Genomic DNA, 27,535 nt, shown 5'->3' on the forward strand with positions numbered 1-27,535 from the left:
TTCCTAACCCTAATAAATCTACAAGATGAGAATATTTGTGAAATGACGATGAATAATGTCAGTATTTACATGGCTTTCTTTTATTGATCCCTAATATTCTGAACCGGTTCTCTAAATATATTCTATTGACTGTGTCGACCAAAGTAAAAAAATAAAAAAAAGGCACACGGTGTTTAAAAGGAATGGCTGAAGATAAATGTACTGAAAACACAGCAAGTGGGATGGTTTAACAGTTGAATTACATTTATTCAGCACGCGCAAGGGAACCACGTCTGCAAAGGCCATGAAGCACCGGCATAAGGTAGGTCTAAACACCAACTAATGAGAAGGGCGTAGGAATGGCGAGCGCAAGAAAGGCAAAATGTTCGACGGCGGAATCGGGCCCCAACAGCACCAACACTCTTCTGGACCTGTGCCATATCAGGAAGAAAATATAACTGTAGCATGATGTACTAAATAAACCGTTTTTCATTCTAAATAATGGATGAGAGACTATAGAAAAACATAAAATATAATTGTTTTTAACTTGTCAAAAGGGACATGGGAGTGCTGCTGTCAATTCATGCAAAAACATTAGATTTAGGAACAGCTGTGGGTGTTCCTCTGGACCCGCATCACATTGAAAATCTCAGAACTTGGCAAAGCTGACCTGTAGCCTCTAAAAAACAGAGTCTATGTCCATATGCCGTCACAATGACCTTAAGACATTCAACTCGATGACAAACTCTACACCATTGAATATTTTGGTAGGCACTGAAAGCATAATCACTGACCAGGGAAATATATTTTTCCTAAAACTTTATTCTTTATTGACATGTTAAGAAAGACACCATGTTGCAAGTTGTAGCTTGACTCTTCTTTGGACAGCCAGACACTGCTGACCTCAAAAGCACATCAACAGACCGTGGAGCTCAGTCCTAGACCCACACATCGTCTCACCACTGAGCCCTCCATCAGTCTCCTCTGAGAGGAACAGGAAATCACATAAATAAACAGCCTCCTCTTTTCCCTTCACACAGAGCAGAGTGCCAGGGCTGGGGTCAATTCCATTCCAATAATTTGAAATGGAATTGACTCCAACCCTGCAGAGTGCATATTATCATTACACATACTTCAGAATTCAGTTACACACAACACTCACTAATGTTGTGCGGGTGTATTTTGTGTGCATATAATGTGGGTTTGTCTGTGTGTGTATGTTCACATAGATGCAACCAGATTGCACTTTTGTACAAAGCTTGAATGCTATGCACCAGTTGTTGAATAGTACGATTACAATAGTTTTGTAACAACTTCAAATTGCATTTTTAAAAGACATATTGGTCCATCTTCTCTGCAGGCTGTCGAGGACACGCAGAACCGAAGTCACCCCCTGTTTACTTTCAGAGAATTCCCTCTTTCCTACTCCAACCATCCTGATCCCCCTTCCATTGAGCAGTGTTCGACTTTCCTCCCCTCCAATCCCAGACAGCACCCCTACCCATCCACCCTACACTTACCACAAGACTCTCATCCACACCCAGACATACTTCTTCACTGAATAAACAGAAACACTAAACTGCACCAATGCTTGATTAGAGACCTCACCTGCAATACAGACGACAATGCAGTACACAGCTACAGACGTTACTCCGTCGCAGACCTGAAAACGTCTGTTTTCATTGTGTATTTGTGAGTACAGGTGATTGTGCCATGTTGAGATGACCCAGAAATATATTGACTTTCACTTGCATGCTGGAATCAACATCAACGGTATTAATGAAGTCTTAAAGCTAAGGTAAAAAAAATAATAAAAAGCTTTCATGTTTCACAGTATCAATGGGGTTCTAAGTCTTACTTGCTCGTCACACACACACACACACACACACTATTCTTGCATCATCAGACTAGCTCCAACCCCAGTGCAGACACAACAGGGCTCTGGGACCCTCTACACAGCATCCTTAGTACCTGTGTGACAGACAAACAGACAGCAGGGACCACAGCATCACTGGTCTACACCCATCAACATCCTCCTCAGCATTCAGTCATTTCTATCCCTGACATGATTGCTTTCAATGTTTGTTTGAGAAGTGTGATTGCTTGTCCTGCTCTTCTAGGGAAGCAGTCCTGACCTGCAGCCCAGATGAATTCATGTGCTCCAGAGTGCTCTCCGACTTTGAAAGATTGATGGTTCAAAAATAATGACCCCCCCCCCCCCCAAAAAAAAAAATTCTAAAACATGAGGTAAGGCAACAGAATAACAATGTCCTCCTTGAAACAAAAATAAAAAACAATATATACCAAAGACCCCTCAATGGTCTGTGGGATTTATCAATATTAAAAAACAATGTGGAACAGGCCTGGGTATCATTCCAGAGCCTCCCTGTCCTGTCTCTTTCCTCTAAACATTGGACACAGCGTTGGAGTCCCGCGCCTGGCGGATCCCGTATAGCCACTTGATGACGCGAGCATTCCTCTCGATGACTGAGATTCCGTAGGGGACACGCTCCCCAGGTCGGGCAGGACCCTCATCCTCGTCCTCCCCCTGTTCCCGGGCCTGCTCACACTCAGAGCTGGGGGTGCTGACGCTGCGCATCTTGGACACAGACACAATGTCTGAGCTGGCCCTGGCGAAGCGCTCCACTCCCCCCATGCACTCTACCTCCTCTGGGTGCAGCCCACAGTAGTTGAAGAAGCGCTCCAGGTCGGCTGTGGCTCGTGAGTACCGGTCGCTCAGGTCAGACTTGGAGCGGTGTAGGGAGGGGTGTTTACGAGCCGAGCCGGGCCTAGACCCCCTGGAACTGGCTGAGGACATGCGGGTGAAAGCAGGAGAGGCTGGGGGCATCATACCGGCCCCGAACACCATGGGGCTGGGAGGCAGGTAGGGTGGGGAAGAGGGGAGAGCCTGCATGGGGGTGAGGGACAGAGGTTGAGTCTGGGGCAGCTGTGGAGGAGGTGGTGGTGGGGCCTGTGGCTGGGCTACCTGGGGCTGGGCAGTCTGTCTGGGCTTGATCGGAGGCCGGAGGTGGGTCCTCAGGGGCTTCCTCACCTCAGCCTGGGGCCTAACATCCACCCTGCGCACCGTCACTGAGGTTGGAGTGCTGTAGGGCACTGGCACCCCCACCCTGATCCCACGTGCTGGGACAGGAGGTGGCAGGCGGCTGGGCTCGGCAGGGGAGGCCTGGCTGTTGTTGTTAAAGGGAGAGGTGGAAGAGGAGGATGTGGAGGAGGTGTTGCAGTTATTAACATGTTTAAAGTCGTTCAGGACTCGGTTGCTCCTCTCCTGGTCAGCTAAGAGTCTATTCCCCATGCTGTTCCCTCCTGATGAAGGAGAGGAGGCGGAGGGCGAGGAAGGGACGGGAGACGGGGAGCAGTGCAGGGGTCCATCACACACATTGATGAGGTTGTTGAGGATATCCAGGTTAAGAGGGGGTCCCCTCCGCCACCCTACCCCTCCTGTGTTCTCTGAGTCAGCCGGCCGCCGCGGGACCTTGCGGGCCGGGGGGGCATTGATCCGACACTGCAGCATCATGCCCGGGGACAGCAGAGGCTTGCGGATGATGGGTGGTTTGACAGGCTCCTGCCTGGTGAGCACCACCTGCTGGCTCTTCACATACTTGGCCTTGTCCGCCTCCAGACGCTCCACCGCGCTCAGCTTACGGGCTCCAGGCTCCGCGGGCCGCCGGAAATAGTCGGGTCCCTTGTTGAGGATGCGGAAAGGCATGGCTGAGGTGAAGGGGACCCCCACCAGGCACCCGTCCGAGGGCCGGAGAGTCTCTACAGGCATTTTGGGGTCTGAAAGAAAAGCAGAGAGAAAAGTAAAGAGTGAGACAGTAATGGTCAACGTCCTTTTCGTGCTCACAACTGTCTCAAGCCAGAGAAAATAGGTGTTTTGCACAGCCCCTTTATCCCCCCTCCTCTCCTCCCTCTCACCCAAGGACCAATTAACTTTCTTACCGGTTTATCTGCTGCTGCTCTTACTTCTCCTTTTCTTCTTCCTTTCTTCACGTCGTCCCTATCTGTCCTCTTCACTGAAAGGCTAATTGTGGAACAGGGTCACCATGGTTCACATTCCACATCAGTCCGGCTCAGTGACCCAACGGGGGCAGATCCTGGGGTTAGCCTAGCTGCCGCTGGTTGGTAACTAGATCACACAGGCAGACTGACAGAGCAACTCAATCTCCTGATCCTTCTGTCCGTCCCGGAAAAGCAACAGATCTGGCAGCTCCACAGATTCTCAGGGTTCCTGGAGTGAAGCTCCAGCAGGGCTCCTGGAGAGGAAAGAGAGAGAGGAAGACTGTCAGACTAACAGGAGAATCGCCCTATAACGTTACTGCTCCAAATTAAACAAACGCACACGGGAGCACTCTTAAGCAAAAGGACAGCAGACCGGCCGGCTTTAATACGCCATCCGACTCCTCCCCTAAACACACTCACTGCCTCTGGCTGCTGAGTCCCAATGCAGCCAATCACAGGCCAGACAGGGAATCTCAGCAGGGCAGGGAGGGGTGGAGGTTGGGAGCTACGCTGCTATTGGCTTTAGTCAAAGGATTCTGACCAATTGCACCCCTCCCCCCACCGACAACAAAACAAACTGAATTTTCATTCAAATTAAATTTGAAAGGGAGAAGAAAAAAGGGGGAGAGGTGGGTAAAAAAGCTGCAATATTTTACATCGAATTGCATCAAACAGGGTCTTATTAAAAATTTCAACATCCTCAACTGCTCTACTTGTTCTGCTCTTTGTTCAACACTATAGCCATACAGTGAGAGAAAGTATGTGAAGAAATATGAGAAGAGCAAAACTGTAAAGACATCAGCCGATCATGTTTCATATCCTCTCAATCTCAGGAGCATCACATCTTCCTGGTAAAGATTGGACTTTAAGTACTCTTAATACATGTGGAGAAAGAAGAGAATTGCTCCCTTGCTGTTCCCCTGTCTATGCTCACAGCCAATGACAGCTGCTCTCGTACACCAATTCTGTCTCCTCCTTTCTTGATCCCCAGTTTCAGAGGAATTGAAAAGCAATTCCGAATGTAATTTTTTTTCATTACAGTTACACCATCAAAGCCCTGGATTACATCACACTGAGCGTTACTGCTGGCTGGGCTCATCTCTTTCCCCTTATCACCACCATGATCATATTCCGCTGTACATTTTTTTATTAATCTTTTAATAGCCTTGCTGTCTCCCAGAGCTCATGTCCCCCCTCTCCAGCAGCAGAAGAGAGAGAAAGCAGGACCGACAGATATCAGCCCGTACTACTAACAACGCACACGCCTCCTTTCATCCTCTGCATGTGACAAACCAAAAAGAGAAATCTCCACCGAAATAGAGCATAGAATTCTAGTAGGAAATGCCTCGGTATGCCACATCCTGCTATAAAATAATGTAAAATGTAGTATGACCCTGAGTCTACCAGTCAGCTACCAAAATGGATAGATATGAACATAGGAATAGAATGGTTAGTGTACCGTACAGTGTGCAAACACTCAAAGGGACCTGTATAACAGGTGAGCCATAGGGAGCATGGAGAGAAGAGAGAAATAATGGGAAGGACGTGACTGTAATCATGACAGTGGCACATAAAACAAGGTTGCATTGCCTTTTGCAGTTCAAATCTCTCCACACACACACACACACACACACACACACCTGTCTCGAAGAGGCAGGTCTTTTAATAGCTGGCACAGTTGCTCAGGCAGAGGGGTGAGGTGGCTGGCAGGCTCTCTGGTGTCTGTGCTAGACCCCGACATCGTTCACATCCACAGTTACTGTACAGCACTTCAATCATGCAGGCGAGGCTGCAACCCTACAGGGCCACTGACATACGAGGGCAGGACACTGTCAAACACTCCAACACAGCAGCTGGTGGTCAAAGGCTAGACAAATCTCAGACAGTACCCTTTCCAGAACCCACATTTTCATTCAGACAAGAGACTCAGTAACCCCCCTGACCTAAATCAACTGCCCAATTAACTACCACAAGCCTGCTAGTGTCTGGTTACCATTATTGTATGGTTACACATGCTGGGTGTAATCACAAACAAATTATTGTTCTGGTAATTATCATAAACCTCTCCTGTTCCTGGTGATAAGAGGGGGTAATCATTTTCTTCCTGGACGGTGCCACTGCCTACCGCCCATATAAAACCCACCCTAACAGATGGCATAATCCTGAAATCCACTCTCCACCCCCTCGCTTTGTTATCTGTGCCCCCAGCCAGTGATACGGCTATGAATCCCAAATGCTGTGTATTAACAAGGAAGGTGTGTAAACACAACCTACCCATCTCTTCCTGAAGCACCAGCCATTGTCATTCAGAGGTAGATCCACAGTTGTTGCCACATTTACAAATGAAGATTTACACAAAAGGCTCAGACTTTTGTTTTCATCACAGGCCAGCACCCGTGTCTCACTGGGTCATGGATCCAGCGGAGCTGCTCTAACTTGGAGCCCAGGCAAGGCCCCGGGTACGTCGAAGCTGGCATCTACATAACAATATGGCTAGATAAACTTTAAAAAACACACCACAAAGCAACAGTCTTGAATGATGCAGAGGTTGTTGATTCTGGCCGCCACAAGTCTTTAGTGTCACACGCCTGATGGAAACACAATAACACTGGCACTAACATTAAGATAAAACACTGGCGACACCCTGGTGCGAGGGTAAAGGTGTTCCTCATGCTTCCCAGAATCAGAATAAGATCTCCTTGGCAAAAAAAGTCAATTAATGACAGACTTCTTGACTTTTCTTAGATTAATTGTGACTATTGAGGTAGTGTCCTGGCTACAACGTCTCAAAATGGACAAACCGTACTATTGCCGCTTTCTCATTTTTCAAGCGACGGTCTTAAGGGAGTATGTGAGCCCATCGTTCGGGTAGCCAACAGGGGGGGGCACCTGGTAGCCAGGGGGGGGGCAGGAATACCTCCCGTCAGAAATAAAAACACCTCCAATTGCATGACATGCTGCCTGCCTGGCTGAACATTCAACTACATCACTCACTGTGGTTGGAATGACCACAAATGGAGAATGGAAATTGCTGTGCTCTCCCTAACCAGGCTCACAGCAATATTCTACCTCTGTTTCGTTGAGTGTACAGTTTTTCATCCAGCTGATGATTAGTGGAGAATGCTATGCCTTATGAGAAAAGCACATGAAGCCACAGGTGCTCCATCTATCTGTGGTCAGCACCAACCCAGTGGCCTCTGGCTGAAAGGAAAAAGCAGCCCACAGAGTACATGGCAAGAGAGCCATGAGGGGTAATTACAAGGGAATTATGTGACTGGAAGCAATTTGCTTCTCCCATAATATCTATCACGTGACAGAGACGGAGAGCAGGGGGTTTAAGAAACCGTGAGGAAGAGGTCAGGACTGAACAGAGGAATTCCTGAAGAATACAGCCTTACAATTCATATGCTTCAGGATAAAGAGGGCTTCCGTAAGGCAGTGGTGCTATTGTAAAGGGTTAAAGTGGCAGACCGTAGTCTTGGAAAGCAGTTTCAAGTCAGGAGCCAAGCGAGCCTGCCAATCAGGAGTCAGTTGGTTTCCACAGTAGCCTTGGCCTGCTGGACATTGACCTCAGAGTGAAGGACAACAACAGGGGTGCCACCTACAGAAGAGTCACCACAGAAAGAGGGGGAAGCGAAGCTGCCATTGGCCGTGGTTTCTCAGGTAGGCTACATCACACATATAGAAGGAAGCAGTGACTAATTTCACAACAGGAAACGTGACCGAGATGGATATACAAACAAACACAGTGAGATGGTGTGACTGACTGTTTGTCCTGCTGGACTGAGAGGCTAGAGGACCCTGCAGAGCTGTGAACTCACCTCACTTTGCGGAGCTATGTATGTATTGGCCTTCGCCACTAATCTAACAGGCCAACTACAGAGCAAGGAAATGTATAAAATGTCAGACTTGACACTCACAGCAACAATAAAACCTGTAAAAAGACCAAAACCAAGATAGCTCTACTAAAAACAACCATTGGCAACCCAATGGATAGCACAGAGACTGGATTGTCACCACTAACCCCACCACCCACTGTGCTCCAGATTTTATGGTCACCCAACAGTTCAGAGGTTATCAACCACTGTCTCCAGGGGGTGATTTAAGAGGTTTTACTTGAGTAAAGAAGATAATTTTTCTCAGGAGAGGACTGCTGCTGCAACTCCACAGTATCAGCAAATCTCACAGGATCTAAAACCTGTAACCTTATGGCATAGGGTCAAAGTATATATCCTCCACACACATGCTGAACTGCATTAAAGTTAGGCTAATGCAGATTGGGCTGAGAGATGGATGGCGAGAAACCCCATACTAGAGTGTCCGTTAGGGTACAAGTACAGATGTTCTCTGTGCCTGCCAACACCCCCGCCCTAACAATCACACGCCCAGCAGGACAAAGTCAACAGAGAGTCAGATTAGAGCTAGTCATTGGAGCATAACTCCCCCTCTAAACCATCACTGTCTGTCTATGGCTTCAGGATACAAAATCCCATTCACAATTACATACACTGGAGATCCCAACTGACCGTCTACTCTACTGCCCCCCACCCCACCCCACCCCCTTCACACAGACAGATGTCGCACGCAAACATGCACACAAAATACATCCTTCACACAAATACACGCTGACCCATCTCTCGCTAAACTGAGCAGTGTATAACCATGTGTGGCCTAGGCTAAATGAGGAGGTAATGAAACAACAGCAGGTGGTACAGCGCTCCCTAGGGGAGCTAAGCTCTGTAGCGCAAACATACGGACAAAGACATCTGTAATTTGTCCACATTAGCCCACTAGGAAAAAAGAGAAAGGGGTTCAAAGAGAATTCTGAAAGTAGGGCCTACCAGGAAAAACACTCATTAGTCATGTTGACAGAGGATTAGACAGTGTTCCATATAGCCCATATTACCCTAACAAATCAAAGTGCTCCAACTCAATCTCAACTGTCATCTCTCTATTATAAAATGTTCACAAGCATTCGTGTTTCTCTGAAAACCCTAAGGCTCAGTGTTCAGTCCCCTGCTGAGCAACCTTACGACCCTGCGTCCCTCCTCATCATGACTAATCTTAATGTTAGATAACACAGTATAGACAAGAAAATTACACAGCCCTGGCCTTTACTGTGGTAGCTCAGCCTAAGGGGAAAGAGATAGGGAGTACAAATCCACCCTCAGCAATGAATGCACTCCAAAATTCAGGCGCGGGCGCAATCACATAGACATGTCCCTAGCCAGCCAGCCAGTAATCACAGAGACGTGATGCTGGGGAAGAGAGTGGCCGGGCTGAGTCGTCGGCGGTGCCTCAGTGTTGGCTTTGCCAGAGAACCCCACTTTCCCACAGACACGCTTCGCAGTCATCATCCAATGATTAACCCCTGGAATCCCAGGTTGTTTTGCCATAATGCAGGCAGAAAGCCCAAAGTTCCCCTGAGAGGGTGGGGATGTTCTGTTTGTTTTACCTGAGGGCCAGAGGAGATACGGCCACTATACACTAGCCTATACACACAGGCTGACGGCAGAGACAAAACATTTCCCAGCCAACATGTGATTCTGACTTAAAGCTACATTACCCCAACTGCCCTACATCATTATCATCACCATGGTTTTCAACATGCTCATTCTCAAATGCATTGTTGGCAAGAATGTGTTTACTCTTAAATTCTTCCACTGCCACACATACTTTCACCCAATTAGGGAAAGAGATGATTGTCTTGAAGCAGAGCTGCCAACTTTTATAATCAAGGCCAGTATTTAGGTTAGGAAAATTCAAACAACCATGAGACCACAGGAGCCAGAGAGGATGGACAGCGGCTGTGTCTGATGGATAGAAGCCTCCATACGATAGGGTTTTCACTACAGTTGAAGTCAGAAGTTTACATTCACTTTAGCCAAATACATTTAAACTCAGTTTCACAATTCTTGACAATTAATACTAGTAAAAATTCCCTGGCTTAGGTCAGTTAGGATCACCACTTAATTTTAAGAATGTGAAATGTCAGAATAAGTGGAGGGTGACTAATTTCTGCTTATATTTCTTTCATCACATCCCCAGTGAGTCAGAAGTTTACATGCACTCAATTAGCATTTGGTAGCATTGCCTGTAAATTGTTTAACTTGGGTCAAACGTTTCAGGTAGCCTTCCACAAGCTTCCCACAATAAGTTGGGGTGAATTTTGGCCCATTCTTCCTGACAGAGCTGTTGTAACAGTCAGGTTTGTAGGCCTCCTTGCTCGCACACACTTTTTCAGTTCTGCCCACAAATGTACTATGGGATTGAGGTCAGGGCTTTGTGATGACCACTCAAATACCTTAACTGTCATCTTTAAGCCATTTTGCCACAACTTTGGAAGTATACTTGGGGTCATTGTCAATTTTGAAGACCCATTTGCAACCAAGCTTTAACTTCCAAACTGATGTCTTGAGATGTTGCTTCAATATATCTACATAATTTTCCTTCTCATGATGCCATCTATTTTGTGAAGTGCACCAGTCCCTCCTGCAGCAAAGCACCGCCACAACATGATGCTGCCACCCCCGTGCTTCACGGTTGGGATGGTGTTCTTCGGCTTGCAAGCGTCCCCCTTTTTCCTCCAAACATAACGATGGTCATTATGGCCAAACAGTTCTATTTTTGTTTCATCAGACCAGAGGACATTTCTCCAAAAAGTATGATCTTTGTCCCCATGTGCAGGCTTTTTTAATTGCGGTTTTGGAGCAGTGGCTTCTTCCTTGCTGAGCGGCCTTTCAAGTTCTGTCGATATAGGACTCGTTTTACTGTGGATATAGATACTTTTCTATCTGTTTCCTCCAGCATCTTCACAAGGTCCTTTGCTGTTGTTCTGTGATCGATTTGCACTTTTCACATCTCTAGGAGACAGAATGCGTCTCCTTCCTGAGCGGAATGACAGCTGCGTGGTCCCATGGTGTTTATACTTGCATACTATTGTTTGTACAGATGAACGTGGTACCTTCAGGCGTATGGAAATTCCTCCCAAGGATGAACCAGAGTTGTGGAGGTCTACAATTTTTTTCTGAAGTCTTGGCTGAGTTCTTTTGATTTTCCCATGATGTCAAGCAAAGAGCCACTGAGTTTGAAGGTAGGCCTTGGAATACATCCACAGGTACATCTCCAATAGGCTAATTGACATAATTCGAGTCAATCAGAAGCCTCTAAAGCCATAACATTTTCTGGAATTTCCCAAGCTGTTTAAAGGCACAGACAACATGTTACCTTCTGACCCACTGGAATAGTGATACAGTGAATTATAAGTGAAATAATCTGTCTGTAAACAATTGTTGGAAAAATGACTTGTGTCATGCACAAAGTAGATGTCCTTACAGACTTGCCAAAACTATAGTTCGTTAACAAGAAATTTGTGGAGTGGTTGAAAAACTAGTTTTATTGACTCTAACCTAACTGTATGTAAAACTTCCGACTTCAACTGTATACTGCAAAATGACAAATTACATGCATCTAGTTACAAATGGAATGTGCTTCGGGATAATATGAATATCATTTACATTCTGGAGTACAAAAGTTACTTCCCTTGAGTTAAAGTATGGTTACCTAAAATAACAGAACACCCAAGCCCCCTGGTGTAGAATCAAACAAACACAAACCACTTCTAAACACTCCGGCTGTTTGGTCAGCTCGTCCAGATAGTCCTACTTACTTGTGTGTGTGTTCACGCGTGGAATCCTCAGCGTAGTCTCAAAGATCTGGACAAGAACACTGGAGAATCAAGCCCTCTAGAGTGAAAGCTGACTATGAGAATGTAGAGCATGCATCTGGGTCCTGAGTGAGTGTGTGTATGCGGAGTTCTCCTTGAACACAAACCTGTAGAGGCTGGTTCACTCCCTCACTGAAATACTCCTCCTCCTGCACTCACTCCACCCTTTGCCTTGAATCAGGAACAGCCACTCTGGAGGCAGGAAGCAGCCAGGCAGGGCCTCTTCCTCAGTCACGTGAGATCCCTTACACTTTCTTCCCATTTAAAGGGTTAGCCAAGACACATTTTCCTTTACAGATGAGCAAAGGAATGGTCCCAGTGAAGGATTCCAGTAAACTGCCAGTCAACTGTGAAACAAAATTTAAAGCATCATTTTTAACCACCATAAAATTATTTGTCCCTAACAAACCCATGAACAAATAATCTCTTAACCGTTCTATGGACTTCCACTTTCCCCAGAGGTTATTCCAGCTGAAAAACACCTCTGGTCTGTTAGACAACGTGATATACCTCAGAGAAAGCTGGGTGAAAGACAAGAAAACCACATGCCGGTGTGGCTGAGGATATAGCCCGTCAGTAAGCCTGGTTGGCCTGTGTTACAGCAGCAGTCCTACTGGGAATACATGGAAAGGACTAGGCTGTGTTACCCAGCCCTGTGTGAGTCTATATCCAAGTCCATTCATATCAGCAGCTTGATTGCTTCCTGTAAGCAAGGCCCAGACTTTACAGTACCTCTCTTCTACGGTCCAAAACCTGCACGTCTTGCTTATTTATGGCCAACCGATGTGTAGGGTGGGGTGCTATGGACAGGGCTCTGTGGGTAGAATTATGAAACTACCCTCTCATTTTCCTGACACAGCACAGTGAGAATCGCACTGGCCTTCCACTCAAATCACACTAGCTGGCTGTGTGTGTATGGTAAAGAACATCAACACTAAAATAGTGTAATATTTATGTCATGATTGAAAAACGTCCAGTTAATAACATTTTATCCCACCAAATAATGTCCTCCTCTCTCTCAGGGTCTCATTAAAAAAAAAAAAAAAAAAAAAAAAAGAGCACAGCGAGACCAGTCCGATCAGAGAAATCTGTCTTGCCTCTCCCTGAGTATGTCATCTACAGAACTCCAGCGACGAACATCCCTATGATCCCACACCGCCTAAAGCTGAACCCCCTGCAGACAGACCGTCAAGTTACCGTCTCTCCTCCTCCATCCTCTGCTGCGTTGAAACCGACACCACTCTGCCAGGGGAACAAGCTCAGCAGAACTACTGAACATCAATAACAACTTCCAAAGTATACCCAGTGGCTATGGTAATGTATCGCCATGGGAACCCAAGTGTATTTGAGCGTACCCGACAACTGCTCCTGTTCCACCTACGTTAGCCGCAAGGTAGGTGTCAGAGGATTAAACGGAGTGAGTCTATGATTGGTATTCTCCCGCTAGAACAGCTACTGTATGGCTGACTGCTACTGCTCTATCACATTCTCCATAACAATCCATGTTCTGCATTTTTTTTTTTGAGAGTGAAAAGGCATATGGGGTGCAGGTTCACTATTACAGCAACACCAGCCCAGCTCCCACAACAGATAAGCCTGGCCTCAGGGCTCAGACACACACACACATTCCATTGGACAGACTAAGCCAGTCTGACGCACTCACATTACTGTTCCATATTACACATCAGCATGCCCAAGCAGGCCCTAGCTCTAACTGCTGTGGAACACACACACACACAACAGCTGTGGCAGTCATTGAATATTGGATTATGGTAGTTGACCAGCAAAATGGCTGTGGTCACCATATATACACACATAAAAAAATGGCCCGGAGGCCGAACGTCGGCCTTGTTTAAATGGACAAAAAAAAAAAAAAGTGCTTCTCTTTCAAAAACAAGGACATTTCTAAGTGACCCCAAAATTTTGAATGGTAGTGTGCACACACACACACTACATTCAGAAAGTATTCCAATCCCTTGACTTCTTCCACATTGTTAAATTACAGCTTAATTCTAAAACGGATTAAACACTTCTTTCCCCTCAATCTAAACACAATACCCCATAACGATGCAGGGGAAAAAACAGGTTTGTAATCATTTTTTGGCAAATTTATTACAAATAAATAAAGGAGAAATAAAGACCCTTTGCTATGAGACTCGAAATTGAGCTCAGGTGCATCCAGTTTCCATTGATCATCCTTGAGATGTTTCTACAACTTGATTGGAGTCCACCTGTGGTACATTCAATGAATTGGACATTATTTGGAAAGGCACCTGTCTATATAAGGTCCCACAGTTGACAGTGCATGTCAGCGCAAAACCAAGCCATGAGGACGAAGGAATTGTCCGTAGACAGGATTGTGTCAAGGCAACAGATCTGGGGAAGGGTACAAAACAATTCTGCAGAATTGAAGGTCCCCAAGAACACAGTGGCCTTAAATGGGACTAGCTTGGAAGTACCAAGACCCTTCCTAGAGCTGGCCGCCCGGCCTGATTGCCAAGCGTCAAGTCTGGAGGAAACCTAGCACCATCCCTACGGTGAAGTCCTTGGTGGCAGCATCATGCTGTGGGGATGTTTTTCAGCGGCAGGGACTAGGAGACAATTCAGGAGAGGGTAAGATGAATGGAGCAAAGCACAAAGAGTTGGGTGAAGGTTCACCTTCCAACAGGACAATTACCCTAAGCCCACACCCAAGACAACGCAGGAGTGGCTTCCGGACAAGTCTCTGAATTTCCTTGAGTGGCCCAGCCAGAGCCCGTACTTGAACCTGATCAAACATCTCTGGAGAGACCTGAAAATAGCTGTGCAGTGACGCTCCCCATCCAACCTGACAGAGCCGGAGATGATCTGCAGAGAACAAAATGGGAGAAACTGCCCAAATACAGATGGGTATGACACTACAAGCTTGGCACAAGAAGATTCAAGGCTGTAATCGCTGCCAAAGGTGCTTCAACAAAGTACTGAGTAACGTGTCTGAATACTTATGTAACATTTACATTTTTTGTGATGAAAAAACATTTTTGTTTTATCATTATGGGGTGTGTAGATTGATGTGGGGGAAAAAAAATAATGTAATACATTTTAGAATAAGAACACAAAATGTGGAAAAAGTGAAGGTCTGAATACTTTCCGAATGCACTGTATATACAGTACCAATCAAATGTTGACACCTCTTTCAAGGGTTTTTCTTCATTCTTACTATGTTCTACATTGTAGAATAAAAGTGAAGACATCACAACTATGAACACATGGAATCATGTCGCAACCAAAATAAGCGTTAAACAATTACATTTTAGATTCTTCAAAGTAGCCACCCTTTGCCTTGATGACAGCTTTGCACACTCTTGGCATTCTCTCAACCAGCTTCACCTGGAATGCTTTTCCAACAGTCTTCAAGGAGTTCCCACATATGCTGAGCACTTTTTGGCTGCTTTTCCTTCACTCTGCGGTCCAAATCATCCCAAACCATCTCAATTGGGTTGAGGTCAGGTCATCTGATGCAGCACTCCTTGGTCAATTAGCCCTTACACAGCCTGGAGGTGTGTTGGGTCATTGTCCTGTTGAAAAACAAATGATAGTCCCACTAACCGCAAACGAGACCGCGTATCGCTGGAGAATGCTGTGGTAGCCATTGTTGGTCAATTTCTTCAAACACATGATCAGGTCTATCTAATTATCAAACATACATATATGTAGTAGACGGGAAACATACTCTGTTTAAGTATTACAATTCTCCTTTAGTAATACAATTGTAGGCAGAAGTTGATACAGAGTACAGTATATGATAGCTCTCCCCAGGTTCTGCAAAGTGTCTAAGACATCCTGTAACTTATATAGCCTCCCCAGTTCCCCTTGCGTGACTTTCCCTGGCAACATTTTAATAAATATAAACTCCCCCTGACAGCAGCAACCATCTTGTCAGCAATTAAAAGCTCAGAAGTGGATTTGACTGAAACTTGACCTTTCATGACAAGTATAAGGTCATAACAAGATGAACGAGTCTAAGCATCTTCTGAAAGGTGGCTGTTTTCATCAGGTCTGCAGCAGCCTTGTGTTCTCAGAAAACCAGTCGTACTCTCAGAACCTCAGCCACGGTGGGGACCAGACGGTTTCCGCCTTCTGATAGTGTGTGAAGGGCACAACACTCAAAACAGGTGTTCACACACACACACACACACACACACACACACACACACACGTCTCCTGAGAGGAGAACATACAGTTTATCATAAAACTTAACCCTTTAAAAAGATATGAGGCCTTGGTTTAACCCCTTCACCATGCTGGTTAAGTGTGCCTTGAACTCTAAATTAATCACTGACAAGGTCACCAGCAAAGCACCCTCACACCTCATCCTCCATGCTTCATGGTGGGAACCACTTATTCGGAGATCATCCATTCTCACAAAGACACGGTGGTTGGAAACAAGTCTCAAATTTGGACTCATCAGACCAAAAGGAAAGATTTCCTCCAGTCTAATGTCCATTGGTTGTGTTTCTTGGACCAATCAAGTCTCTTCTTCTTATTGGTGTACTTTAGTAGTGGTTTCTTTGCAGCAATTCAACCTTGAAGGCCTGATTGACACAGTCTCCTCTGAACTCTGTGAAGCATTTATTTGGGCTGCAATTTCTGAGGCTGGTAAGTCTAATGAACTTGTCCTCTGCAGCAGAGGTAACTTTCTCTCGTGGCAGTCCTCGTGAGAGCCAGTTTCATCATAGCACTTGATGGTTTTTTTTGCGACTGCCTTTTCAAAGTTTTTCACATTTTCCAGATTGACTGACCTTCATGCCTTGAAGTAATGGACTGTTTTTCTTTGCTTATTTGAGCTGTTCTTGCCATAATATGGACTTTTTCTGTATACCAACCATACCTTGTCATAACACAATTGGCTCAAATGCTTTAAAGAAGGAAAGAAATTCCACAAATTAACAAGGCACACCTGTTAATTGGAAAAAAACTGAAAAGAATTGTCATAACGGGAAATGTAAGTATTTACACTGAATAAAAACGGTCCCATGTTTCATGAGCTGAAATAAAAATGTAAAAAAATATTGCAGAAATGTTCCATACTCAAGAAAAGCTTATTTCTCTCAAATTGTGTACGCAAATTTTACATCCCTGTTAGTGAGCATACCAAGATAATCCAAACGACAGGTGTGGCATATCAAAAAGTTGATTATACAGCATAATTATTACACAGGGGCATCTTGTGCTGGGGATAATATAACTGCACTCTTAAAATTTGCAGTCTTGTCACACAACACAATGCCACAGATGTCTCAAGATGAGAGAGCATGCAATTGGCATGCTGACTGTAGAAATGTCCACCAGAGCTGTTGCCAAAGACTATAATAAGCTGCCTCCAATGTCGTTTTAGAGAATTTGGCAGTATATCCAACCAGCCTCACAACCGCAGACAACGTGTACGGCATTGTGTGGGAGAGCGGTTTGCTGATCATTGTGAACAGAGTACCACATGGTGGCGGTGGGGTTATGGTCCTGCCAGTCATCTGCCGCCATTACCTCAAGTTTCAGCATGATAATGCACGGCCCCATGTCGCAAGGATCTGTACACAATTCCTGGAAGCTGAAAATATCCCACTTCTTCCATGGCCTGCATACTCAGACATTTCACCCATTGAGCATGTGTGGGATGCTCTGGATCGGTGTGTACAACAGCTTGTTCCAATTCCCGCCAATGTCCAGCAACTTCGCAGTCATTGAAAAGGAGTGGGACAACATGCCACAGGCCACAGTCAACAGCCTGATCAACTCTATGTGAAGGAGATGTGTTGCGCTGCATGAAGCAAATAGTGGTCACACCAGATACTGACTAGATGTCTGATCAACGCTCCTACCTTTTTTTAAAGGTATCTGCGACCAACAGATGCATATCTGTATTCCCAGTCCTGTGAAATCCATAGATTAGGGCCGAATGAATCTATTTATATTGACTGATGTCCTTAGATTTTACTGAGTTACAGTTCATATATGAAATTGTTGCATGTTGCGTTTATATTTTTGTTCAGTATACCTGTGACTTGGCTGAAAAAAAAGTGCATTCTTGCATTCCCCACAAAATAATCTTCAATCCATAACAGATTTTTATGCCTAGACTAATCTTTCAGTAGATAGTTGAGGGTGTTTTGTTATCACTGTTGCCATCTTAATTGCCCTTCAGAGTCAAAACTTTAGCCATCTTTTTGGCATGCCATAACTATTATACCTTCTGTTTGGCTTACCTCTGATACAAGAAAAGAGAGATGCAAAAATAATCTCAAACTCCAAACAGAGTAGGGCGGTAGACAGACAATCTCCTCGGTCCTCAGCTCAGTGTCAAGGGCAGATTCACTGACCCCATTCCAAAGTGTTCATAATTTAGGAGGGTGAGGGGCCATGAGACCACTCCTCTCTCCAAGCTGTAGCTAGGGAACCTATACTATACTCTCAGCCTGCCTGAGAATGTTGTATAGGAATCACTCAAACTGTATTGAATAGTGCAGCGTTGAAGTGTGGTGGGATGTTTTACGGGTGGCTTTTAAAACATGGTGTGTTTTAATCTGACAGTTTAGTAGTTAAAATGAAGTTGCATAATGCTGTGGTGAGTTGACTGGTGGATTACTTGGCTGACAGCGCACTCTCATCACATGGTAGATGACAGAGTCAGCAGCCCTGACAACAACCAGACTCAGGCCAGCCTAACACAGTCAGCCACAGAGTGATATGCATAACATCTTCACATAACTATTACCCCACCAGCAATGTGGGGGATTTCCTATTCAATCCAACAAAATGACAAATCACCCACACTTTTTCTAATAGCCTACTCTGTCCCATTCATGCTATGTCAAGTGGGTCAGAGCACAGAGTTTGAAATCAGGTCTTTTTTAAATTAAGTCTGAGCTCATAGGCCAGAAGGTCAAAACAAGCTGGGTAATAACTGCACTAACCTAGATTGTTAGTTACATTTTGATATTGTGAAATCTGGTTGTTACCCCAAAGACAACATTTTACTCTGTGTGTGTAGTTATTCAAGGCCCTAACAGTGTGTGCGACAGTTATTGTAATAATACCGACATCTGCTACAGGCTTTAATCTGACAGGATTTAGGACAGACAGGCCAGAAATGTGTGTGAAAAGGATACTACTGCAGCTCCTAAAATGTATTATTTTTTCATGCCAAAAATGAAAACAAGGAAGCACACCAAACTCTTGGTTCCTTTAAAAAGCTACTGTGTGTAATAGGTTGTTCTATAATTTGAAAAATAAAGGCAACATGACGAGTCATGTTTGTTTACACCATTAAAGCTATGTTCCTAAAAAAGTTACATCTGTTTCGCCCCCCCCCCCCACCAGTACTGTGATACTGGTATCGTCCCAGACCCACTAAATGTGTTCTTTCTTTACTGCTGTTAAAACTGAGCGTGCAAATCCAATTTAGGAAAGACTACCATCAATTCATTCTAAATAACAGCCATATAAATACACTGTTGCAACTTGTCTGTGTGTAGGCTACATTATGGCTTAATAAAGCTTTGCTATGGTTCATTGCTAAAGCTCGAAATCACTCTGGCAGTTACCGAAGAGTTAAAACATCAAAGGATCCCGAGAACCTTAAGAAAACACGTGTTGGTATCCAGTCTCACCACTATTGAGGACGTAGCCAGCAGGCTCCCTTTTAGGGAGCAGAACTTCAGCCCTGGCCTTGCACAGAAACCAGCGTGCAAATACACCAACGGGGACATTGAGAAGTAACGTTAGGCCTAGCCTAGTCCGCTTCCTTCCCCAAACCACCCCATTCATTTGACACCCACCTAATGTCCTGCATGGAGGGAACACCCAACACACCTATCTCAACAGTTTGAGGATAACAAGTCACATAGAACACGCACCATAAAGTAATGTGTTAAATTAACCTACCTACAGGGTCCACTACTAATGCCAGACACACAAGTCACCTTTCCAGTCAACACAAGTTAGCCAGTTGGCTGACACAAAATTATTTTACGCCTTTCTCTAGTCCATTTGCTTGGAAAAAGGTGTGCAATCACAACAACATGATAATGAAACAATGTAAATAATATGGTTCTAAAACCCAATTTGTAGCCAATTCTACCCAATTTGTAGAAAGCTGAATTGGAATGCAATGAAATACTGTGTAGATAACTTACTCACTATGTGTCTCCGAGTGCGTTATGGCTAATCGTTTTCGGTGTTTTATCAGACTCATATGATAAAGCTGTAGGTAAGTATCCATCTTCGGGGTGGTTGTAGATCAAGTGCATAAGTATGGGAATTCAATATTGGCGCGGAAGATACCAACTCAAGCCCATTTAGTGGCAATATAAAAAAAAGTCAGGTGTAATTTGTCTTCAATAATCAAAACCCTACAAATATCATACATATGTTTTTAAGAACAAATCCGATGGCATTGCTTTAGATTAGGTCTAAATGTTGTAAATACGCTCAAGGCATGGGATCTTGTTCACCCCTCATTATGTCCCAATTTGGTATGCCCACAATCCGCCATTGGTCAGTTCCCAGTTTGGAAGATGCATTGTCGACTGCTTGGAGACCGCTCTGCGCAATAACATGGAGTAAAATCTAAGTTTATTGGTTGCATACAGATTTGTGTTATCGCAGGTGCAGCCAAATGCTTGTCTTTCTAGCTTCAACAGTGCAGTAATAGCTATAGCAATATTATAATTAAAATAAACAATATACAAATCCATAAATGGTTTTAAGGAAGAAAGAAATGAAGACATAATAGAATGAGCAATGTCAGAGACTGGAATAGATATATACCGTACCAGTCAAAGGTTTTGACACCTATTCATTTAAGGGGTTTTCTTTATTTTTACTATTTTCTAGAGTGTAGAATAATAGTGAAGAAATCAAAACTATGAAATTACACATATGGAATCATGTAGTAACCAAAAAAAAAGTGTTAAACAAATCCAAATATATTTTACATTTTAGATTCTTCAAAGTAGCCACCCTTTGCCTTGATGACAGCTTTGCACACTCTTGGCATTCTCTCAACTAGCTTCATGAGGAATGCTTTTCCAACATAAGGAGTTCCTGCACATGCTGAGCACTTGTTGGCTGCTTTTCCTTCACTCTGCAGTCCAACTCATCCAAAACCATCTCAATTGGGTTGAGGGGTGATGGTGGAGGCCAGGTCATCTGATGCAGCACTCAATCACTCTTCTTCTTGGTCAAACAACCCTTACACAGCCTGGAAGTGTGTTGGGTCATTGTCCTGTTGAAAAACAAATGATAGTCCCACTAAGCGCAAACCAGATGGGATGGTGTATCGCTGCAGAATGCTGTGGTAGCCATGCTGGTTAAGTGTGCCTTGAATTCTAAATAAATCACTGACAGTGTCACCAGCAAAGCACCATCATACCTCCTCCTCCATGCTTCACAGTGGGAACCACACATGCGGAGATCATCCGTTCACCTACTTTGCGTCTCAAAACAACGTCTGGGCATACTGCCAAATTGCAGCTACTGATAAGTGAGGATTTGTACAGTCAGCCACTTGCATGAACAAATAAATTGGTTTATAGAACAGCACATGACACAGAAATGAGTTATAAGAAAAACACAAACATGAACGTTTCCCTTACAAGACCAAAGGACAGATTTCATCCGATCTAATGTCCATTGCTCGTGTTTCTTGGACCAAGCAAGTCTCATTGGTGTCCTTTAGTAGTGGTTTCTTTGCAGAAAATAGACCATGAAGGCCTGATTCACACAGTCCCCTCTGAACAGTTGATGTTGAGATGTGTCTGTTACTTGACCTCTCTGAAGCATTTATTTGGGCTGCAATTTCTGAGGCTGGTAAGTCTAATGAACTTATCCTCTACAGCGGTTAATGGTTTTTGTGACTGCTCTTGAAGGAACTTTTAAAGTTATTGAAATTTTCCGGATTGACTGACCTTAAATGAAGCTGACGGATGATCTAATGTTTTGGCAACAAACTGCATTAATTAACTCATTCAAAATGACCTAAACTCAAATAAGAGAGAGCGTTGCGACCTTCATTACTTACCTGCGTACAGAAAGGATGGAACAGAGAAAAGAACACTTGCTTCTCTGTTCCTGTGGGAACAATAGATGTATTATTCTCAGTTTCTTGCTTCCGTTATTAGATTAGGAAGAGAAGCAAAAACATTTGGATGAGGGGGCCTAGAAGACCTTTGCACAACAAAGATGATGCAATTAGTATGTTTGCCACATCAAAGAGTAGACAGGATAAGGAATAGGGGAGTGTGTGTGTGTGTGTGTGTGTGTGTGTGTGTGTGTGTGTGTGTGTGTGTGTGTGTGTGTGTGTGTGTGTGTGTGTGTGTGTGTGTGTGTGTGTGTGTGTGTGTGTGTGTGTGTGTGTGTGTGTGTGTGTGTGTGTGTGTACACCTCTGAGGAGAACTGCATCAGATACTTATGGATGTATCTGTATTATCTTATTGGCCTATTCTTGTTCAGAGTGGAATGGAATGAATAGCTTTATTCTCCTAAAAAAGGCCTGTAGTCTCTGCCCTATTAGAACCTTTGCCATATTGCCCACGTTTGTAGCTTCAATTGATTATCTAGACAAAAAACAGGAAAACGATGGAGCGCCAAGTCTAGGACCAAAAGGCTCCTTAACAGCTTCTACCCCGAAGCCATAAGACTGCTGCACATTTAATCAAATGGCCACCAGGACTACTTACATTGACCCCCCCCCCCATTTGTTTTTACACTGCTGCTACTCTCTATTTATTATCTATGCACAGTTACTTTACCTCTGCTGTACCTACATGTACAAATGACCTCGACTAACCTGTACCCCCGCACATTGACTCGGTACCAGTACCCCCTGTATATAGCCTCATTATTGTTATTTTATTGTGTTACTTTTTATTATTTTATACATTAGTTGAATTAGTAAATAACTCTTTATTGAACTGTGTTGTTGGTTAAGGGCATGTGACAAATAAAGTTTGATTTGATTTGAATCAAGGTGATTGTGATGGATGAGCATGGAAAGAGGCGTGGCAGGGCTGATGTGGATGACCCCACCCACCTCGGGCAAAATGGTTTAGAGTTCTCATTCCTGGGATGTGGGCTACTGCCATGGAGCCCATTGTCGACAGCAGTCTAAATTGTAAGGAGGACAGCCAGAAAGGACATGCCCCTGAGAACCACCGAATACAAAGGACTGAGTCCCCAAGGTCTTTGGTCCTGACTCCTGGCTGCCAAACCCCCTTCATGATATAACACATACCACCCCCTCCAAAACCAGCACAAAACTAGACTCAATGCTCTCTGGACTTACACAGTAGATGAGGAGGAAGTTGCATATTTGGGGAAATACTGGGGACTTTAGGTCATTTAGAGAAGCAAAACATACTGTAAAAGCATTGTTATTTTATGTCATCTGGATAGTTAAATCTATCACTGCTGTTTGTCCAGGATAGGGATGTACTGTACTTCCTCCTCAATAGAGTATAATTCAGTGACAGGCAGGGGCGTTGCGTTCTATGGAAAAATGAACAACGTGGAACTAACCTTCCAGAGAGTTGCTTTATTTTCCAGAGAACGCATAGAGCCACAAGTTCATTATCCCTTTTATACCATGGCTATAACTGAACATATTTGCCCCTATACATGTGTTCATTTGCTTCTAGAATTGTGTTCAACATCCACTGGTGGCTAGCAAGTTTACTAGATGTTACCGAGGCAACCACTGTCTCAAACAAAAATACTTGCTAGTTTAGTTAGCTAACCAAATCAGTCTTAGCTCACTATTATGAAAATCGAATTCAACAAGAGTAATATTTTAAATTCCACTTTTGCTTGCAAAAGCAGTTGAAACATAGAACATGTAAGAATGAACTAAAGCCATTGAATTCTACCATGCAAATGTACTGTGCGTTCTAGAATGTCCTTCAAGCCAATCAGAAACGAATATTCAACAATGCCATGGTATAAATAATGTTATGATCTTTTGTTGTTTTATCTAACCCTTAAAACACATGAACATTGGACCTTCTTTAGAAATATTTCAGAAATACAGTGCTTGGTAAGGTTAAGAAGACACAGGACAAAACAGAGCAACAACTGCTCTTATTTCCTTTACAGTCAAATATAATGCTCAAACTGAGACAGATTCAACAAGTTAACTCACATCAGTTAATTCCTTTCTTGGGCAACACATAACGTCATCTATAAAAGGAAATCTCACAACAACGATATTGACATAAAGCATCACTATTTCCTTTCTTAGAGCGACACAACTACATCCAGCTATAAATGGAACTCACACATCCAGTCAAGAACCAATAAAACACTTGGGGGCCTAGATATTGTTTACAATGCAACTAAGCCAGATGATTGTGTTTTCAATGACTTCCAGTTAACTGGAGGGAACCTGCTTCCCGGTTGACCTAGAGCCAAGCCGCTGCACATCAGAGAGGAGGAAATCCTCCAGGCACTGTGCGGACACCTCGTCATCACTTCCATCAACACGGCTGTTTCTTTAAACCCCCCCAGCGTGTGACAAACAGGTTTCTCACATACAATATTTTTTATTTTGATTCAAGAGAGCTGCTTTCGCATGAACCAGCACTCCTCGCATCTTACAAATACATAATTAGTTAGGTGTTGTGATAATAAGATGTATGTATCTCTAGCTCATAATCTTGGGCACTTAACGATGGTTAGCAGTTTCTGGGATAACACACAAATTCCTCTTGCTCTTACAGTATGAATGTGTAGATTTATGGCCTAAACAAAACAACATTTACAGTGGAAAAAGTTCATACATTTTTATCACTGTCAACATACTTTCCTTTAGTACGAGATTCATCATATTTTAGAAATCCCAGAAATCTGGTATCAAGATTTAATTTAATTGCGGCCCATGCTTTCTAACATGCTGACCAAACCTCTGGCATGGTGTGCGAGAGTGTTGCAAAATAAATGTACACATACATCTTTTTCAATAATTTCATCAAATTGCTCACCAGCATCTGCTTAGCCAGGCTCTAGAATAGAACTTGGTTCTATTTTAACAAATGATGTGCTGCAAGTCCCGCCTCTCCCATCTACTCATTGGTTTTTAGGCACATACTAACCCACGTGGGTGATTGAAAGATGATTGAGGTCCACACTCCAGTCCAGTTGATGGTGATAATGGTTATAAAATATAAAATCTGCAGAAGAAGAAGAATGAATGAAATAGGTTTCCCCTTTAATTTGTGGATTAGAGAACACACGATTTTGTGTGACTTAAAATGGATAAAAATTCTACAAAGGTCCAGAAAAAAAAGGACCATATGCATTTCAGGTAAAATGACAATCCAATGTTTATCTCCCAGGACAAATTAGTTAGCAACAGCAAGCTAGCTAAATGCCCTGGAATATTTCATCTGTATTTCGACCTGTCCCCAAATTCAAATAGTTGGTTCACAGTTGGTTTTGGTATTTTAACCTGCGTATCACGAACGAGCCAGTTTGGTCAGCATGTCAGTTTGTAAAGTACGCAATCAAGGATAATGGAAAAACAATTTACATGATGGGGAAACAGGTCTAGATGTGTACAAATAAAAAGGTGTATTTCACGGTCCATTAGTTTTCCTTGGAAGTGTTTTATTTAATTTCACCTTTATTTAACCAGGTAGGCTAGTTGAGAACAAGTTCTCCTTTACAACTGCGACCTGGCCAAGATAAAGCACAGCAGTGTGAACAGACAACAACACAGAGTTACACATGGAGTAAACAATTAACAAGTCAATAACACAGTAGAAAAAAAGAGAGTCTATATACATTGTGTGCAAAAGGCATGAGGAGGTAGGCGAATAATTACAATTTTGCAGATTAACACTGGAGTGATAAATGATCAGATGGTCATGTACAGGTAGAGATATTGGTGTGCAAAAGAGCAGAAAAGTAAATAAATATTAACAGTATGGGGAAGAGGTAGGTAAAATTGGGCGGGCTATTTACCGATAGACTATGTACAGCTGCAGCGATCGGTTAGCTGCTCAGATAGCAGATGTTTGAAGTTGGTGAGGGAGATAAAAGTCTACAACTTCAGCGATTTTTGCAATTTGTTCCAGTCACAGGCAGCAGAGAACTGGAACGAAAGGCGGCCAAATGAGGTGTTGGCTTTAGGGATGATCAGTGAGATACACCTGCTGGAGCGCGTGCTACGGGTGGGTGTTGCCATCGTGACCAGTGAACTGAGATAAGGTGGAGCTTTACGTAGCATGGACTTGTAGATGACCTGGAGCCAGTGGGTCTGGCGACTAATATGTAGCGAGGGCCAGCCGACTAGAGCATACAGGTCACAGTGGTGGGTGGTATAAGGTGCTTTAGTAACAAAACGGATGGCACTGTGATAAACTGCATCCAGTTTGCTGAGTAGAGTGTTGGAAGCTATTTTGTAGATGACATCGCCGAAGTCAAGGATCGGTAGCATAGTCAGTTTTACTAGGTTAAGTTTGGCGGCGTGAGTGAAGGAGGCTTTGTTGCGGAATAGAAAGCCGACTCTAGATTTTATTTTAGATTGGAGATGTTTGATATGAGTCTGGAAGGAGAGTTTACAGTCTAGCCAGACACCTAGGTACTTATAGATGTCCACATATTCTAGGTCGGAACCATCCAGGGTGGTGATGCTAGTCGGGGGTGCGGGTGCAGGCAGCGAACGGTTGAAAAGCATGCATTTGGTTTTACTAGCGTTTAAGAGCAGTTGGAGGCCACATAAGGAGTGTTGTATGGCATTGAAGCTCGTTTGGAGGTTAGATAGCACAGTGTCCAAGGACGGGCCGGAAGTGTACAGAATGGTGTCGTCTGCGTAGTGGTGGATCAGGGAATCGGCCGCAGCAAGAGCAACATCATTGATATATACAGAGAAAAGAGTCGGCCCGAGAATTGAACCCTGTGGCACCCCCATAGAGACTGCCAGAGGACCGGACAGCATGCCCTCCGATTTGACACACTGAACTCTGTCTGCAAAGTAGTTGGTGAACCAGGCAAGGCAGTCATCAGAAAAACCGAGGCAACTGAGTCTGCCGATAAGAATATGATGATTGACAGAGTCGAAAGCCTTGGCAAGGTCGATGAAGACGGCTGCACAGTACTGTCTTTTATCGATGGCGGTTATGATATCGTTTAGTACCTTGAGCGTGGCTGAGGTGCACCCGTGACCAGATTGCACAGCGGAGAAGGTACGGTGGGATTCGAGATGGTCAGTGACCTGTTTGTTGACTTGGCTTTCGAAGACCTTAGATAGGCAGGGCAGGATGGATATAGGTCTGTAACAGTTTGGGTCCAGGGTGTCTCCCCCTTTGAAGAGGGGGATGACTGCGGCAGCTTTCCAATCCTTGGGGATCTCAGACGATATGAAAGAGAGGTTGAACAGGCTGGTAATAGGTGTTGCGACAATGGTGGCGGATAGTTTCAGAAATAGAGGGTCCAGACTGTCAAGCCCAGCTGATTTGTATGGATCCAGGTTTTGCAGCTCTTTCAGAACATCTGCTATCTGGATTTGGGTAAAGGACAACCTGGAGAGGCTTGGGCGAGTAGCTGCGGGGGGGGAGGGGGGGGGCGGAGCTGTTGGCCGAGGTTGGAGTAGCCAGGAGGAATGGCCAGCCGTTGAGAAATGCTTGTTGAAGTTTTCGATAATCATGGATTTATCGGTGGTGACCGTGTTACCTAGCCTCATTGCAGTGGGCAGCTGGGAGGAGGTGCTCTTGTTCTCCATGGACTTCACAGTGTCCCAGAACCTTTTGGAGTTAGAGCTACAGGATGCAAATTTCTGCC

At 44.2% G+C, this 27,535-nt stretch overlaps 1 protein-coding gene across 4 annotated transcripts; it reads right to left on the reverse strand.

Moving 5' to 3' along the window:
- Positions 1-781: 781 nt before the first annotated feature.
- On the reverse strand, positions 782-20,026 carry LOC109907972 (protein FAM110A). 4 transcript variants are annotated; one of them, XM_031794149.1, is made up of 4 exons: positions 19,897-19,998; positions 11,833-12,072; positions 3,940-4,253; positions 782-3,777 (listed from the first exon to the last, which is right to left on the reverse strand). In XM_031794149.1, exon 4 carries the CDS (start codon positions 3,767-3,769, stop codon positions 2,384-2,386), a length of 1,386 nt encoding a protein of 461 aa, XP_031650009.1. In that variant the 5' UTR covers positions 3,770-3,777; positions 3,940-4,253; positions 11,833-12,072; positions 19,897-19,998; the 3' UTR covers positions 782-2,383. The 4 variants fall into 4 exon arrangements, with proteins under 4 accessions (XP_031650009.1, XP_020361879.1, XP_020361881.1 ...); XM_020506290.2 differs by lacking the exon at positions 11,833-12,072 and having other exon boundaries at positions 19,897-20,026; XM_020506292.2 differs by lacking the exon at positions 11,833-12,072 and having other exon boundaries at positions 19,901-20,023.
- Positions 20,027-27,535: the final 7,509 nt, after the last annotated feature.

The sequence above is a fragment of the Oncorhynchus kisutch genome, linkage group LG17 (assembly GCF_002021735.2).
Source record: "Oncorhynchus kisutch isolate 150728-3 linkage group LG17, Okis_V2, whole genome shotgun sequence".
Taxonomy (NCBI): domain Eukaryota; kingdom Metazoa; phylum Chordata; class Actinopteri; order Salmoniformes; family Salmonidae; genus Oncorhynchus; species Oncorhynchus kisutch.

Bases quoted from the DNA above. Each gene is read 5' to 3' on its own strand.
- LOC109907972 (XM_020506290.2), bottom strand. From the start codon at position 3,769: ATGCCTGTAGAGACTCTCCGGCCCTCGGACGGGTGCCTGGTGGGGGTC.